Here is a 17,583-nt window from a genome sequence, read left to right as displayed (position 1 = left end):
TGACTTTTTAGACAAGTTCTCTAAAGTAATTAAAATTTGATTACAGTCTCTGGGCCCCGTCCTTTCAAAACTTACTATGATTTGGAAATGTAGCGGAGTTAAATAATTAGAGACTTGTAGTGCTCTCTTTACATCAATGAGTGTAATGGAACGTTACTTCACTGTACTCAATGAAAGGATGCTGAGATACCTTGATGCTCGAGTTCATCGTGCAGATATGTTGTGCAGTACGACTAAGTTAACTTGAACTTCGGTGGCGATCCACCTTTTCATTCTGCTGCGAGCTTGACGACACCCAAAAATGGTACAGTTAAGACTCATCTATATGCATACTGTATACAAGATCATTTATATATATATACTTTTAGAATTAGACATATAAATACTCAATAATTTCTCTGTCTCTCTTCTCTCTTACTGTTTCATACACACACATAAACAAATTATATGATCCTGATTACAGTAATAATGCAATATTATTATAAATATTAAGTACGGTATATTCCATATCTATTTTTTACAAAACACTCATCTTTCATCCTGCGAGTTAAATGTGTTTACAATTTTTCATGTGCGTGGTGTTGGGGAGAAGAACAAGACAATACTGTTTGATCCCCTTTGTGTGCAAATGAGAGGTCTCGTTATAAAAGCTATTGAAGTAATTAAGAGTAAGAGAGACACAACTACCGTACAATTAAAATAACCTTGCATTTTTAGATTAAACTTACAGACTTTTAGTGGAGTATATAACACTGTGATATTCCAGCGACTAAGTTGAACATCACATTTTAGGATTAGACAAATGAGGAACATTAGATAAAGTTTTCATCATTTTATTTTCTGTATATACGGAGAGAGTTTCATAAGACATGGCACCCGGTTATATCTTCCAAAATTGTTGTAGAACGATAAGTTCAGTATATAAGTTTGAAAACCTCTGTCACAATTTACAGAATGCCACCGACAGAGGCGTCCAGTGACTAGTCAACAATGCATGTGTGTTACCGGCAGTGCTCCAAGATGGATGTAAGTAAATGTGAACTTGAAAATCCCACTAATCCGCGCCAGAAATGCACATGAGTGCCATGCAGAGCTAAAGAGAAGCTTTAGGTAATAATGCTTTAGCTAACCGAACTGCTGCCCAAACGTGGACGCGCAGCAACTGTTGACAGTCGCGCGGTGGACGTTCTGTGTGAGCTTTGAGTAACCGCTGTCGAACAGTTCTTAATGGAAGACAAGCGTAGGACTGTACAGGAATTACACATATGGGAACTTATATCGTCAGAGTTCCGAATTTTCCGCAGACGTGCAATATTTGTGCAAGACAATTATGTCTTATGTCTTATGTTTATTGTCAGTTTCTGTTTCATTTATTTAAGTAAAAATTCCATGGCGATGGGGGGTTCTAACCCCTCAGTAACACACCAGACCCTGACTATAAACCTGAATGTACAGTACTTTTGATTTAATTTAATGCATAATGACACAAAGATTTTTATTTGTGCATCCATAGATTTCCTCCTGTTGTTAACTCCTTTATCTGGACCCAATTTGATGCTAGCGATGAGAAGCGTATTCCAGTCGCCTTCAAACACACACAATCGATATGCAGTGCTGTAGCTTTATTGGAAGGCTAGCTTTTACCCTTGTCAACCAGGTTTTGGAAATTCAAGCGATTGTGTACTCTGAGTTTTGTTGAATACAAAGGTGTACCAGTTATGGTTATTGCATTGAAAGGGGTTTGAATAAACACTGGGTAAACCTTGACTGCCAGAGGTTAGACGAAAACTTCCGGGGAATTAATACTTCCAATGCTGACTAGACGAAAGCTTTCGGGGAATTAATACTTCTAATGTTGACTAATATTAAAAAAATGTTTCACAACGACGAAGGAATTACCATATTTCCGAAAGATGATGAAGTTGGAGTGGTATTATTTGTAGTTTATTCATTTTAGGTTTCTCCACATCTCGACTTGTACTTTCTTTCCCCCAGAAAACTAAAGATCCCTGGAATGGCGCCTAATTCTATTGCCATCTCTGTTCTCAGAATACCTAGACATCACCTCTATTCCCCTTGATACAAGGTATCGCCTAATGCACAAACATTGGAAATTTTAGTGTTGTTGTTAGCTCATGTCAAATTTAGATAATGTTTTTCATCATCTTACAGATCTCAACTGAGGATGCATTTTCAGATATAATTTATAGTTGAATGTTTTAATTGTTAAGATGTATGGTATGTTTTGTCCACTGTGGCAGCTCATATTTCTGAGAAGTCTGAATTAATTAATTAATTAATTAATTAATTAATTAATTAATTAATTTTCCCCTTCATTGTTTTAAGAAGGAGCTTTGCAAAACTAATTTGGTTCACATAGGCGATGACGAGGAAAAATCTTGTTAAAGTCTTATTTATACACAACATTCCTTGCTTTACCATTAGAAGCTAGAACGCAGAGACTCTGGGTGTACTAACACTTATGGCTTAGTGAGCATTAAGTCTAGCTCAGAAATGTTCGTAACTGGCGCAGCGTTTCTATTGTTCACAAAATAATATAAGAACTGGTATTGTGGACATTTTCCTGGAACGTTTTATATTCGGTTCAGCCAATGTAAGCCGAAAATGTGTTCGCACGGCGTCATTTTCTTCGAACTGTTTAGCAGAAACAGTTACCACTCGGCTTCCATTAATCACTGTTCAGTATTTAATACATGGAAATCTTCCTCTGGAGATCCACTAGGGTACATAAAGAAACACACTTAGCTATGAGCTTGCATTAAAGAGATGGTCGGTTCGAATCCCAACGTCGGAAGCCCTGAAGATTGTTTTTATTAGTTTCCCATTTTTACACCAGCAAATGCTGGGGCTGTACCTTGATTTGGGCCACGCCTCTACCTTCCCCTTCGGTGTGTTAGTACGACATTAAACCACTAGCAAACGAAGATTGTCCAAAGGTTCCTGAGTTATAACCAAACACAGATACATATAAATATACAACCGTTGAGTTTTATGTCTGAAGAAATACAACGCAGTTACATGACTTATGAAACAACTCTCGTAAAAGAAAAGAAGACTATGAGTCTGAAAATGTTTCTAATGCCCAAACTTTCGGCATTATTTTTCTCTTTAAATTATAAAGAGATAGCTCCAACTGTTTTATAAACAAATTGTGGGATACTGATCTTCTGTTAAGTGCCACATTTCTCTCATACCATGTTCTTTCACACTCCATACATTACTCGTACTACACACGCACATACACACACACAAATATTTTTCCGTGTATATACTCACACACACAATACATGTCGATTCACAAAGACGAAGGCACCGGACATTTAATGTAATACTTATCAAGACTGACTGACTTTTCTCAGCTCAAAATAAATGCAATGGTAGTCACGAAATTAAAAAAAAATCGGACAAAGCTGCATGAGTTTGATGTAGGATAACCCTTGCTCATGTTTGTCTACTTTGTCAGAATATAATACAAGACCAATTCTTGTATCTCCATAGTAAAACAACATCAAGGCTGCTGAAAAATATAAGACTTTCATCGCAGAGGAAGGTCAAGGAAATATTTTGTTTATTTCTTTCTGTATACGTTCATCCTCACACTAATATGGCAACGCAACACACTAGATTTCTTTTTTTCTTTCAGTTAACCACCAACCACTATTAGAGGCGGATGGTATACCCACTCATCGTCTCTTGTCTTTTCAGTATTCGAAACCTAAATCCTAATAAAAAGTACGCACGTTCGCGCACAGAGTTATTTCAAGCGCTACTATCAATTATTAGAAGTAATACGCACTTCTCCCAATAAACTATGTGCCATGTGACTCCTTCTTCTACAAATCTTCACTTGCTTCTTCTCCTTCTCCCTCTCTTCTACTCCTTCCTTTTTCGGTCTTCTTTTCCTGCACAAAACTATAGCTGCCTGGAACTCTCACCATTCATGAACTTAGATCAGACCTGCAATAATAAAGAGTAAAACAATAATTAGCACAACTGATAAATAAATAAATAAATAAATAAATAAATAAATAAATAAATAAATAAATAAATAAATAAATAAATAAATAAATAAATAAATAAATAAATAAATAAATAAATAAATAAATAAATAAATAAATAAATAAATAAATAAATAAATAAATAAATAAATAAATAAATAAATAAATAAATAAATAAATAAATAAATAAATAAATAAATAAATAAATAAATAAATAAATAAATAAATAAATAAATAAATAAATAAATAAATAAATAAATAAATAAATAAATAAATAAATAAATAAATAAATAAATAAATAAATAAATAAATAAATAAATAAATAAATAAATAAATAAATAAATAAATAAATAAATAAATAAATAAATAAATAAATAAATAAATAAATAAATAAATAAATAAATAAATAAATAAATAAATAAATAAATAAATAAATAAATAAATAAATAAATAAATAAATAAATAAATAAATAAATAAATAAATAAATAAATAAATAAATAAATAAATAAATAAATAAATAAATAAATAAATAAATAAATAAATAAATAAATAAATAAATAAATAAATAAATAAATAAATAAATAAATAAATAAATAAATAAATAAATAAATAAATAAATAAATAAATAAATAAATAAATAAATAAATAAATAAATAAATAAATAAATAAATAAATAAATAAATAAATAAATAAATAAATAAATAAATAAATAAATAAATAAATAAATAAATAAATAAATAAATAAATAAATAAATACGCCAGGAACTGAAAAATACTACGAGAGGAATAGACAGTTATGTTTATGCTTCGTACATCTAAAGAAAACACATGACAGGTTACCCAGGGAAAATATGTCCACCATACTGGTGGACTATGGGATTAATGGTAGATTATTAAAACCAATAAAAGGCATTTACGTTGACAATTGGGCTGCAGTGAGAATTTGTGGTAGAATGAGTTCTTGGTTCAGGGTACTTAGAGGTTTGTTGTTTGTATTTTACATGGATCACCTGCCGGAAGGTATAAAGTGACAAGGAGGGATTCAGTTAGGTGGAAATGTAGTAAGCAGTCTGGTCTACACTGACGACTTGGTCTTAATGGCAGATCTTGCCGAAAGCCTGCAGTCTAACATCTTGGAACTTGAAGATAGGTGCCATGAGTATGGTATGAACATTAGCCTTTCGAAGACAAAATTGATGTCAGTAGGTAAGAAATCCAAGAGTATTGGATGTCAGATTGGTGATTCAAAGCTGGAACAGATATCAACAATATTCTGTCTTCTTTTTTTTGCTTGACGTCGCCCACAATATTCTGTAAGAAGGAAGTCAACTTCCTGAGAAGTTAGAAGTAACAGACATGAAAATAGCGAGAATCATTGCTGGTACAAACAGGTAGGAACAATGGCAGGAGGGTACTCGGAATGAGGAGATAAAGACTATGTTAGGAATGAAGTCGATGGATGAAGCTGTACGCATAAACCGGATATGATAGTGGGTCATTTTAGACGAATGGAGGAGGATAGGTTACAAGTAACTATTCTCATTTTGGTTACCTAGGAGAATAACTGTCTGTTATGGAGGGTAAGATAAGTAGAGGGAGATCAAGACGACGATGATTAGGCTGAGTTTCTAACGATTTAAAGATAAGATGTATAGAACTAAATGATGCCACTTCACTAGTTGCAAATAGAGGATTGTGGCGACGTTTAGTAAATTCACAGAGGCTTGCAGACTGAATGCTGAAAGACATAACAATCTATAATGATGTATATAAATAAATACATAAATAACGTGCATTCTACTCACTTCAGCGCCTTGTAACGCTCCTTCTCGTGGTTATTTTCGGGAGGTTCGCATTCGAATGAAGCCAAAGCCAAAGCTGTAAAGTAAAATCAAACCATATTACTTTATAAAACAGAATCACTATTAAATATATTGCACTGATTATGTACTGATAATGAAACTAGAGGGGGGGCTTGTGTATACAATCCGAATGCGAGCGTCATGGTAAATGCGATCTAATTTCTTCGAACTCTCATAGAAGGGCTATCTCGAGAGAGTTTTAGTATTGCAGTAGGAAGTGTAGGATACGAGTAAGATCTGTCAAGATGACTCTCAGTGAGAGTTGAAGCCCGCCCTCCTGATAAAGCTCAGAAGTGATCTCGCTGCGGACTGTGAGAAGAAATCGGAATTGGGGCAGATGAGAAGAGAGACCTATCTACTGTATGTGAAGACGACAGCGTATGAAGATGTGGTGATCTTCGTCCTTGTCCCCTCTATTTGTTACTCATTCTTTCCTCATTGACTTGTGACAGTGTTTATCCAATTAAGGGGAGACGTGCACGAAAATTAATTAATTTTCTAAATTCTCTGCAACTTGGCGTTATTCGAGTTAGAATCATGAAACATTGCACACTGATTTCAAACACATTGTTCTTAGGTATACACATTAATCAGTTAATTTAGTTTAAAAGTTTTGCAAAAATAGTTTTTTTCATATTCAAATTTTGGTCATATTCATGTACCTTTTTCTCGGCAACGCCAACATCCTGACCTTGTAATTTTTTTTAGTGATTTCTAAGAACTTGATAATTAAATGCCTGGGGGCGTTTTTAATTTCATGTCTATTTTTATTTTAAAAAATAAATAAACTTTTAAATTTGAAAATTTCACACAAAATACATGCATATTAAACTCTAAAGTCCATAAAATGACATATTTTGTAATTTCCTTGCCGGAAAATGTACAAAAATGCTTAGTATATCAAGTTTTACATTGATATCTTAAATAGTTCCAGAGAAAATGGTACATATGTCACGAAAAGAGTAAGTTTAGGAAATGACGATTGAATTTCACAACACGAAACCCCGCAATGCATCTCTCAAATCAAAACAAAATTTCCGCGATAATCGCCATGCTTAACCAACCTGAAATTATGTTTCACAGCCTTCTTCAATATTTGTAACTGTCATACCGTCAATGCCTGACAAAACAGACAAAAGAGTTCAGCGAAAACGAAAAACAAAGCAATGTACCAAAAAGTGGGCATGGCACCTGACGCCCATGTGTTGGGAATTTAGTGCACTTACGTCCAGAATTAGACTGAATACTTTTGAGACTCGACACCCTGCATAATAATCTAGCAATTTCAGCAACAACAACAAAATATTAGTTTTGAAGGATTTCGTGCACGTGTCTCCTTAAAATGCTTCTATTCAAGTGCCTATCTAACCAGGGTGTTCCGAAAAATATGGGAAGTAATCGGATCGTGTATAGTACGCCCGAAAACAACACGAAAATTTCCCATGAGCATACGTCCTTAGGTCAATCGTTTACGACCTACAGACGTTCTACAGTTGTACTGCAATAGTTGGCCAACCTGCAACATCTCGCTTCAAATAGCGACCTACAGACGTTCTACAGTTGTACTGCAATAGTTGGCCAACCTGCAACATCTCGCTTCAAATAGCTGTAGCCGTGGTTGTGTATAAGAAGTGATCAACAATTGTCGCAAGTCTGATGGTTTTCGGCTACTGAACAGCATATTTTCGAGTGGTTTTGGAAATCGTGGATGACGTTCTAAATGACAGAATCTTAAGTTATTCTGACCATGAAAGAAAAATAGACCTCATCGAACTCGTAATGATTAAATGGTAAATTCAATAATAGGGAATCTCACGACAAATTCCTGATTCAAAAATTAATACGCATTCCAGCTGATAAAATACGCAGGCATAATTCGTAAAAGATCGACCATAGGAGGTATGTTCATAGCTACGTTTTGTCTTGTTTTGGGGTGTACTATCAACGTCCCGATTACCGCCCATATTTTTCGTAACACCAAATGTAAGTACAACCACAACTTTGTCAGCAAACTTAAAATTTTTACCTCATTTATTTTTCCACCTGAGATTAAGCATACAAACGTTGAAAGTGGCTGCATTCAGTATCTGCCTGTCAATTTATTTGTTACATCGGAGGGAAATAGTTTAGTTTAATTATTTCTCACTCCTCGGTCTTTAAGTTCAGGAGTAGGCTGGTTGAGCACTACGCTATAGGTCGGAATTTTAGACAGTAAGAAGTTAGAATGCAAAACTTATTGAACACGTATACTCTAGCTTGCACAACGGTTATGCTATGAGTTTTGCATAAAGATTAGGGGTACGGCCCATCAGAACTCTTAGAATTTATGTTACTCTCGCTACATTACGGAACAGCGGGCTAGACCACACGTTCTAATAACCAAATCAGTTTGCAATTCTAAACTATTACTGCCTAAATATCCGAGCTCTAGCAATATATATTATTTCGACCCCTCCAACTGAGGAGTATAACTTATGTAGAAACGATGCTCTTAGTTGGAGTAGTCAATTTCATTAGCATAAAGTGGAGGAGCAATATTACGTGCAACAAAAGAGGAACGTTCAGATTAGCTTATCGAAAAAAATACGTAACTAGTGTTGTAGAAACTGCTTTTCCGATCTTATTGATCTCATATAATTTCTTTCCGTAGGAGGTATGGTAGAAGAGATATTCAAGAATTTAGATATTTATTGTGTTGGCAAGAATCGCTGAAATAGAAGTGTTGTTCATTTATGATGGCAATGAGTTAAATAGAAGAATGAAAGTTTTAGAAGGGACAATCAAAAAGTTTCCGTTCGACGGCCATACAGTCTTGAATCGGGATTCCAATCAGCAAAATCGCCGTGAGCACTAAGGCACACATCCCACCGACACACCAGGTTGAAGATGCCCATATGGTAAAACACCGTATCCTGCTGCGTGAAGAAGTCCGTAACCATCCGCTGCACATCCTCGTCCGACAGGAAGCATTGAGCCTGCAACGCCCTTTTGAGGGAACCGAAGGCGTGGGGAGAGATCAGGACTATAGGTCTCATCCACCGTAATGGATGAAGCTGGCCTCGCAGATAGACCAGCGTCGTATCGAAACGCGACCCGCACGGAACTCTGTGCACCAATCCACAACGGTGGTTTTCGACAGACGTACTGCTCCATACACAGTCTTCATTCTCCGATGGATGTCCACCGGCGTTTGTCCTTCTGCAGCCAAGAACACGATGGTCCTGTTTGGACGCATTTGGTAATGACGTCAGTTCACTCCCACCTCGGCAAGACACAACTGCCACATTATACGTATCGGAGTCACGCAACGTTGCATGTCCGCTGCAGCAACGCCCTCAAACGTGTGACTATTTCTATCCTGCTGCAGTCTGCGCTGCTTGGCTAATGTAGCTATCAGCTTGCATTCGGGAGATAGTGGGTTCGAACCCCACTGTCTGCAGCCTTGAAGATAGATTTCCGTGGTTTCCCATTTTCACACCAGGCAAATGCCGGACCTGTACCTTAATTAAGGCCACAGCCACTTCCTTCCCACTCCTAGCCCTTTCCTGTCCCACAGAGCTCGATAGCTGCAGTCGCTTAAGCGCGGACAGTATCCAGTATTCGGAAGATAGTAGGTTCGAACCTCACTGTCGGTAGCTCTGAAAATGGTTTACCGTGGTTTCCCATTTCCATACCAGGCAAATGCTGGGGCTGTACCTTAATTAAGGCCGGGGCCGCTTCCTTCCCACTCCTAGCCCTTCCCTGTCCCATCGTCGCCATAAGACCTATCTGTGTCGGTGCGACGTAAAACAACTAGGTTTCCTGTCCCACCGTCGGTCCGACGTAAGGCAAATAGCACAAAATAAAAATTTAAAAAACTTTACACTGACTGCTGGTAGCTGAGGCCGATGGATGACCTTTATGTTGGGCCCATTAACAACCATCATCATCATCATCATCATCATCATCATCATCATCATCATCATCATCATCATCATCATCATCATCATTATCAGCAAAAGCAGCAGCAGCATAATTTATTCTGCTGCCACTCGTCTTCGAAAGATTACAATACTAAAACTCGTCAACAACAGGTACTATAACTAAGTTTCATAAGATTTGATTTGCCATTCGCTGTATATTTTCCATTGCTTAAATGAGATGTTAGGATAACCAGACGTATCAAAATTGACAATGATGCTGGTTGTCAAACCGAAGTTAATGAGATCCTCGACCCATCTGGTAATCGGAAAGCTTCGAGTTCATGTCCAGGTTGTGTCAGAACTATCCACCTCATTATACTTGTAATGTAGGGAATGTTATCCTATCTGAGGCTGATGAAAGCGAACAGCTGGTGAGCTGCCTCTTCCCCACTATATGGGATACAGAGCAGGTGCAGAACGTATGCTGCAGTCACATGGCTCTGATAAGTGGAGAGGCTTCATAACGAGACGTGAGATTCAGCCCACACATGTTGCAAACAACATTCAACCGAGCGTGCTGCACAGTTCCACGCTGCACTTCTCCAATAGCCGCCCACAAATTGCTGGTAATGGGTGGCAATCGTTATTTTGAACGAGGTTATCACCCCTTCGTAAGTTTTCGTAGTATGAAACGCGACAAGAGTGGAATGAGTTGTGATCTGCCGCAGTAACAAAGGGAATGGCACTGAAAGCCTGCTAAACTCTACGATAAATAAAGGATACTACCTCAATGCCTGATAAATTGGTTTTTTTTTTGCTAGTTGTTTTACGTCGCACCGACACAGATAGGTCTAACGGCGAAGATGGGACAGGAAAAGGCTAGGAGTGGAAAGGAAGCGGCCGTGGCCTTAATTAAGGTACAGCCCCAGCATTTGCCTGGTGTGAAAAAGGGAAACCACGGGAAACCATTTTCAGGGATGCCGACAGTGGGGTTCAAACCTACTATCTCCCGAATACTGGATACTGGCCGCACTTAAGCGACTGCAGCTATCGAGTTCAGTGATAAATTGTTGGCTGAAACATGGTTACTGCTTGAAATGCCTGATAATCCCTCGGCTGTAAAGAAAGGATACTGCTTAAAATGACTGACAAAGTGTTCACTGAAGAAAGAGGCCTGCTTGAAATGTCTGATGAACTGTTGGCTAAGAAAAGGGACCTGATTCAAATGCCTGATAAATTGTAATATAAAGAACGGTTAGTGCTTAAAATGCCTGATAAACTGTTGGATAAAGAGAGGTCACTGCTTGAAATGCCTGCTAAACGAAGGCTAAAGAAAGGGTACGATTTGAAATGCCTGATATACCACCGGTTAAAGAAAAGGGCACTGCTTGAAGAGCCAAAATAGCGTACCCCTTTGTAAAAGCCTCGTAAGCTATAACCTAAAGAAAACGAGTACGACTTGATAAGTCTCATAAGGTGTAGTAGAAAAAAGTATGGCTACCAAATACTCGTAAATTTTGAACAACTGATACAGAGTAGAACTGATTATGTATTACAAAAAAATATTGGGTGCGTGATATTGATGGTTAAAGTTGTGCGAGTAGAAATTTTTTTCCTAGCTTCTTTTAACGTCTCACTAACGCATCGAAGGTATTTGTCGACGTAATGGATGGAAAAGCGATAGGACTGGGATGGTAGCGTCCGTGGCTTTAACTAAGGTAAAGTCCCGGCATTTGCGTGGTGTGAAAATGGGAAAACACGGGAAACCATTTTCAGAGCTGCGAGTAGAAATTACAGGAACCGTCAAGACGTTGGTTCAGGGCGAACTGTGCTCTGCTCCGGATTTTATCAGCCAAAAATAACTCCCTTTATCGCACTTCCACACCACAGTTATGCCAGCACTTCTGGGAGTCGGAATGTCCCTGATAATGTGTTATTCAAACAGCAATCAATGCCCATTTACTGAGTTACTTTGTCTACCTAATTTTCTGTTACTTGACAAAAAACAATTCCAACTCACATTTCCCTACTTCTATTTTAAAGTTCGCCTAACTTAAGATTGGGTTAAAAATATCGCAATGACACGTATTCATACTTAAAGTGATTTTAAGTTTTTAATAATAATTTCCTACGAAACCATCAAAAATATTTTGCAGACTTCTTTTATCAGCCCTTACCCACGTCTTCCACTTTCATACGAATAGTATTATTCCTATTATTGTTAATACAAGTTGCTTTACGTCGTACCGACACAGATAGGTCTTATGGAGACGATGGGACAGGATAGGGATAGGAGCGGGAAGGAAGCGACCGTGACCTTAATTAAGGTACAGACCCCAGCATTTGTCTGGTGTGAAAATGGGAAACCACGAAAAACTATCTTCAGGGCTGCCGACAGTGAGGTTCGAACCCATTATCTCCCGAATACTGGCCGCACTTAAGTCACTGCAGCTACATTATCCCAAACATTACTGCATCGATCATAGGTTGGTGTGCATTAATCTGACTAATAATAACATTCTACAGAACTATCAAAAATATTCTTTACATAAATATTTGAAGAGAAACTTGGAACACTAGATCAAAAACGTTTAGTTAGGTTCTATAATGTATACAATTTTCTTTGCACGTGCCTAAATTTGAAATCTCTTTAATAGTCGGCTCATAAGTGTATCTTTTGTTGAAAGTTTAAGGTTTAGGAATTCGTTCACTTATAATGTTGTAACAGTGAAAGACGTCTTGAAAAGAAGCAACTTGATATGTAGGTCAATTCGTGTCACCTTAAATAGTTTCTAAGCGCTGATACATACGGTTTCACCTAATTACTTCTTCTGATCAAATAGTGTATTCGTAAGTCATTAATAATATTGTTAAATCGTTATAAGAAGTCAATATGTCATCAGAGTGGTTCTTGTTAAAATAAAAATGAAATAATATCTCACCGTTCTCCGTGAGTACTGGGCTGGCTTGCAGGAAGGTGATAACCTTGGTATTCTTTTCAAAAGGACATGTCACCTGCTTCCATGTGATGAACTCAGTTACTTGCTTCGCCAGCTGCCAGAATTTCTCGAAGTTGATGTGCCCGTTCGGAAGCCTGGAAACATGGAATGAAAAAAATGACAATTCCATAAGCGATACTTGAATAAAATTGACAGTGACTCCAGTTTTACGAGTAATATGAAACGTCGAAATGTGAATGTTCTTTTCAAAAACTGCAGGTTACATATACACACTTTTATCGAACGAGGTCGTGAGGTAGGGAAGAAAATAGGAATGTTGTTTAGAAGAGATTAGAGTAAATGGTAGAACGAACTAAGAAAAGAATAAATTAAATAAATAAATAAATAAATAATGAAATAAATGAATAATTAAATAAATAAATAAATAAATAAATAAATAAATAAATAAATAAATAAATAAATAATGGAATAAATAATTAAATAAATAAATAAATAAAGCAAGAAAATATTTAATAATAATCTTATTGGTTATAGGTCTCACCAACTATTTTTACGGCTTTCGGAGTCGCCGAGGTACCGAAAGCTAGCAGCGCGGGAGTTCTTTTACGTGCCAGTAAATCTGCTGACAAGAGGCTGACGTTCAAACACCATCGGACTGAGTCAGGATCGAACCTGCCAAGATGGGTTCAGAGGGCCAGCCCTCAACCGTCTGAGCCACTAAACCCGGCAAGAAAGAAAGAAAGACTGTAATGTTAAATGAATTGAGAGAGTGGAATGAAAATGAAGGTAAAAGTGCGAGAGATAAAATAAAAGTAAAGGAAGGGAAGAAAATAAAAGTAAGAAAACTAAGAAATCTGTAAAATAATGAAGAAAAGAAAGGGAACATTGAGGAAAAATGAGTTTATAACAAAACAATTAGAAGAAAGAGAGAGAAGCTTGGAAAAACAGTAAGTAACACGAGAGAGTGTTAACAGGAAGAGGAAATGGAAAAAAGTGGAGAGGAAAACTGAGAAAATAAAGAATATGAGGAATGTATAAAAAGAAAATGGTTTACCCCTCACAGCAAGACGAGCTTATTTCATTTGATGATATCTGATTCCCAATTAGCGCGTCTAATTTGTTTTTGTTAAGAGACTTATGTGATATTCTGTAAGATATGTTCAATGTTTTTTGGTGCCTCTTCCTAATGAATGGTTTCATAGAAGGCCAACATTTGGACAAGAAATTGAAGAGGAAATTTCCCTTTGTGGAAAGCTAACTATCACGAATATGTCTTTCGACCAAGGCGTACGGTAACGACTAACGTGACGTCACTTCCGTCATACATTTTGTTGCATTACGTTACACAAATTTTCGGTTAAAAAAAATGGAAAGAGTCGTACATACATTTAAAAATTCAGCAGAAAGAATTTAAGCAGGGAAAGAATATATTTCACGCTACACCAAAAATCTCGCAGCAAGTACTACTCGCGCAACTTTTAGTGATAGATAGACACCCTAGTGCTGAATGGGTCGACCTCAATTATCTTTGAGATTCGTATTGGCAACCTTTGAAACACAAACTATGAATCGGTTATGTATCGCTGTGCGACATCTGGCGTACACTTTGCGTACTAGTAGTGTTATTGTTTACAGAGCAAAGCCAAACTGCTGTATAGAATTCATGCTAGGAACAAGATTCGCATCTAAAAATGTTATATAATGTGTGTGTGTGACACAGTTGCCGGCTTAAGATAATAAAAGTTTAGAAAATTCATATCGATCGATCATATTATCGATTCAATTCAGATTTTATTTCCATTCAGTTGGCAGTATTACCGGAACCGGGAGTGCTCTCCCCGTACTCCTCACCTCCGTACAAAGAACTATCACTAAAAGTTGTGCGAGTAGTAGCTTTTCTTAACACTGTGTAAAAGGGCTGTAGACCTTCTCTTTCTTTCGCCCCTTTTCCCACAAATTGCAGGGATCGTGGATACGAACTGTATCGAACATATGAACTTCGACATGTTTCAACGTCGGGTGTCATTCCTGACAAATCTCAAGTGGAGGAATGTTTTCACCATTGCGTGGTGGTTCGTGGTATGGTGTGTGTATGAAGAGGTAAAATCCCCGTCCAGGCCGGGAATCTAACCCGGTACCCTATGATCCGAAGGTCTCGACGCTGACCATTCATCCGAGAAAACGGACACTGTAGACCTATTATTAATGAATCACTTATTGTTCACCCATTTAGCGAATAATCGTCTTTCGTTTTTCCTAAACCGTGCTGACGTCGTGGGTGTGAATTGTGTCTCGCATGTACTGTTGACCTGGTTTAACAGCCGGGAGGCCCTTCTGACGGCTACTCTATGGGGAGAGACGTATTGACTACTTCGTGTCTGTATAGTGGTTGATAGTGCAATGTGTTGTCTGTATGAAGACAAACAAAAACGTCCAGTCCCCGAGTCAGAAGGATTAAGCAGACGCGGCAAAACCCTCAGGATCCGGATGGGAATCGAATCCGGGATCGTATGAACTGAAGGCCTCAACGCTGATCTTTCATTCAAGAAACTGGACCTTTTGTAAACAATATGAATGTATATAATCAATTGTGTATATCATTTAAATATATTCATGCTCATGGAGCCTGCGGGCAATGATATACTTTATTGAACATTTCTAATGCATAGCGCATCACAAAGTATTGCGACAATGAGGGCCAAGAGTGTAGGGATCGGCGGAAGACGACAATATGGTGCAGCCAGCGGCGAGAAAACAATACCCAAGGCGAACTGTTGAGCCACGTCATAAGGAAACCGGCTAAGCTACTTTCGAATATACCGGAAACAGGCGACAAAAGATAAGGCACCCAGAATGATCTGGAAGTGGAAACTACAAGAATTTTGCGCTGTGCTATATAAAGAGCTAAGCTAGGGGAACACAGTCAGTCTCAAGTCAGTTGCGAGTTAGTCATGAGACAAGTCGCGAATTAGTTATGAGTTATTCGGGAGTGCATCAGCAACAAGTGACTCAATCAGATAACCTTGGCTACGAGAAATTCAGTGCCGAGTGTGAGTCACGTTCTTGCGCTTAGGTGTGTTGTGGAGTGAACTGATCTGGGGACGACACTGTGTTGAAAGAGGTTTTGTCAGAGAGAAGGAGTTTGAAACGTCGGAGGACTGTGAGGTCGGCCGAGTTCGTGAGTACAAACAGCGTAAGCGGCAAAATGTAACTCGCGTGTAATTGAAATAACTGTGCATTGTGGGATTTTACGCTATATCTCTGAGTAGGATCTTGACTACCCGCCATAACATACTACAGAGCACACATGCGGTGTGCATTCCGCGCGTTGAACAGGCCTGATCTATGTTTGAATGAACTGTAATTGGCTGTAATTCGCGTCAGCAGTTTAGAACGCTACACTTTTCTCCTCATTTAAAACGCGTAAGGTTCTTACCCCACAGGGGCACAGAATAAGCGACTGATGACTCTAATCTTTAATTTTTAACCAGAATAGATTACTTTGTCGGTTTTTATAATTAATGCAGTCGAGCCATCTTAAGATCTTTAAAACTGCGTTGCTCTTTTATCTTTCCTTTTGCTTTGTGTTTAGCTATGGCTGCCTTACCACATGGGAGCGAGTGTAGTGTACGAGAGATAATTCTCAAGCATTCATTCTTTATTCTGAAAGCGAAAGTCTGCTTCGTTAGGAGAGAACAATACTTTAAATTAAAACGCAAGGAGTATTGTGATACTCTTCATAAATCAAAAGCATGCTGGCAACCGCAGGAGAATGGAGAGACTGAAGACAAAACGAACAACTACGACCTCGGTGCTCATTTCTCTGTCTTCGTCCTAGCCTCCTTTCGTAACGTTAAGTCCCAGAGAGCTGTACTTTGAATGATATTATTATTATTATTATTATTATTATTATTATTATTATTATTATTATTACTATTATTATTATTATTATTATTATTACTGGCGCGCGTACACTTCGTTAAATCGCAGTAGGGTCAGTAGGTGGTTTAGTCGGTGAAATCTCGTCCATCGTAAAAATCATCCAGTGATTTTTCCGGTTAAGGGCATTTCATCCAAAACAATAATGATTTATTATATCCATTACAGGATTCATCCAAAGGACATATTTATTTATAAATTCATTATGATAAAAATGGCACTCCTCTTTGACTGAATATATTTTTTACTTTGGAGTCGCTTCATTGACGGTTTATCTCCTGGATTTATGTCTTGAGCATCTTCGTTTTCATATTCTGCGCACATCTGTTAAGAGATGCCACACAGAGGTATCATGGAATGCCATTGTTTTCTTTCATGGTCAATGGCTTCCGTTTGGCGGGAATTTACGATATGTCTTGGAAGCTTAGGTCTACTGTTATTATTGCCTTCCGATTCTATCTATCAGAATACCTTCTTGTAACTTGTTGAAATGTGATATTATCAACAAGTTGGGCGAATTTCTTCTCATCGAAATATTTAAGATGTTGATCTGCACATACTGTGTTTGGCCCTGACCTTCAATGGTCGACATTCAGAGAATGAAAAGTCGCTCTAAATAGCGAAAATTTCTGTATTACACCACGCCTTGTGACTTCATTTTTCCTTATTTAATCACTATTTTATATTTTTAAAAAGCTTATATATACTGGTATATATTGTGCCCTTTTGACATGTTACATAATGTGTGCAATATGACAACCATATTTTAATTTGATTACGTACTCTTCCAAACTCTTCAAATGTAATAAACTAAAATAAAATCAATGTGACGTACTACTTTTCTTCGAGCTCGCATACAGTCTAGTGAGTGCGACGGTTGCTTCTCCAATCAACTACGTC

The 17,583-nt window shown here is 37.4% G+C and overlaps 1 protein-coding gene across 1 annotated transcript in view; it reads right to left on the bottom strand.

Moving 5' to 3' along the window:
* Positions 1-2,638: 2,638 nt before the first annotated feature.
* The window catches only part of LOC136879316 (ras-GEF domain-containing family member 1B), a 447,741-nt gene continuing 432,796 nt past the window's right edge, over positions 2,639-17,583 (bottom strand). The window contains exons 8-10 of the mRNA XM_068229058.1: positions 12,727-12,878; positions 5,826-5,898; positions 2,639-3,978 (exon numbers count right to left, since the gene is read on the bottom strand). Of these exons, the coding sequence (XP_068085159.1) occupies positions 3,960-3,978; positions 5,826-5,898; positions 12,727-12,878 (244 nt within the window). The 3' untranslated portion in view covers positions 2,639-3,959. The remainder of the gene's footprint in view (positions 3,979-5,825; positions 5,899-12,726; positions 12,879-17,583) is intronic.

This window comes from Anabrus simplex, chromosome 8, assembly GCF_040414725.1.
Source record: "Anabrus simplex isolate iqAnaSimp1 chromosome 8, ASM4041472v1, whole genome shotgun sequence".
In the NCBI taxonomy this organism is placed as follows: domain Eukaryota; kingdom Metazoa; phylum Arthropoda; class Insecta; order Orthoptera; family Tettigoniidae; genus Anabrus; species Anabrus simplex.
The sequence above is the reverse complement of the archived record's forward strand: the minus strand, read 5'-3'. Positions and strand labels throughout refer to the sequence as shown.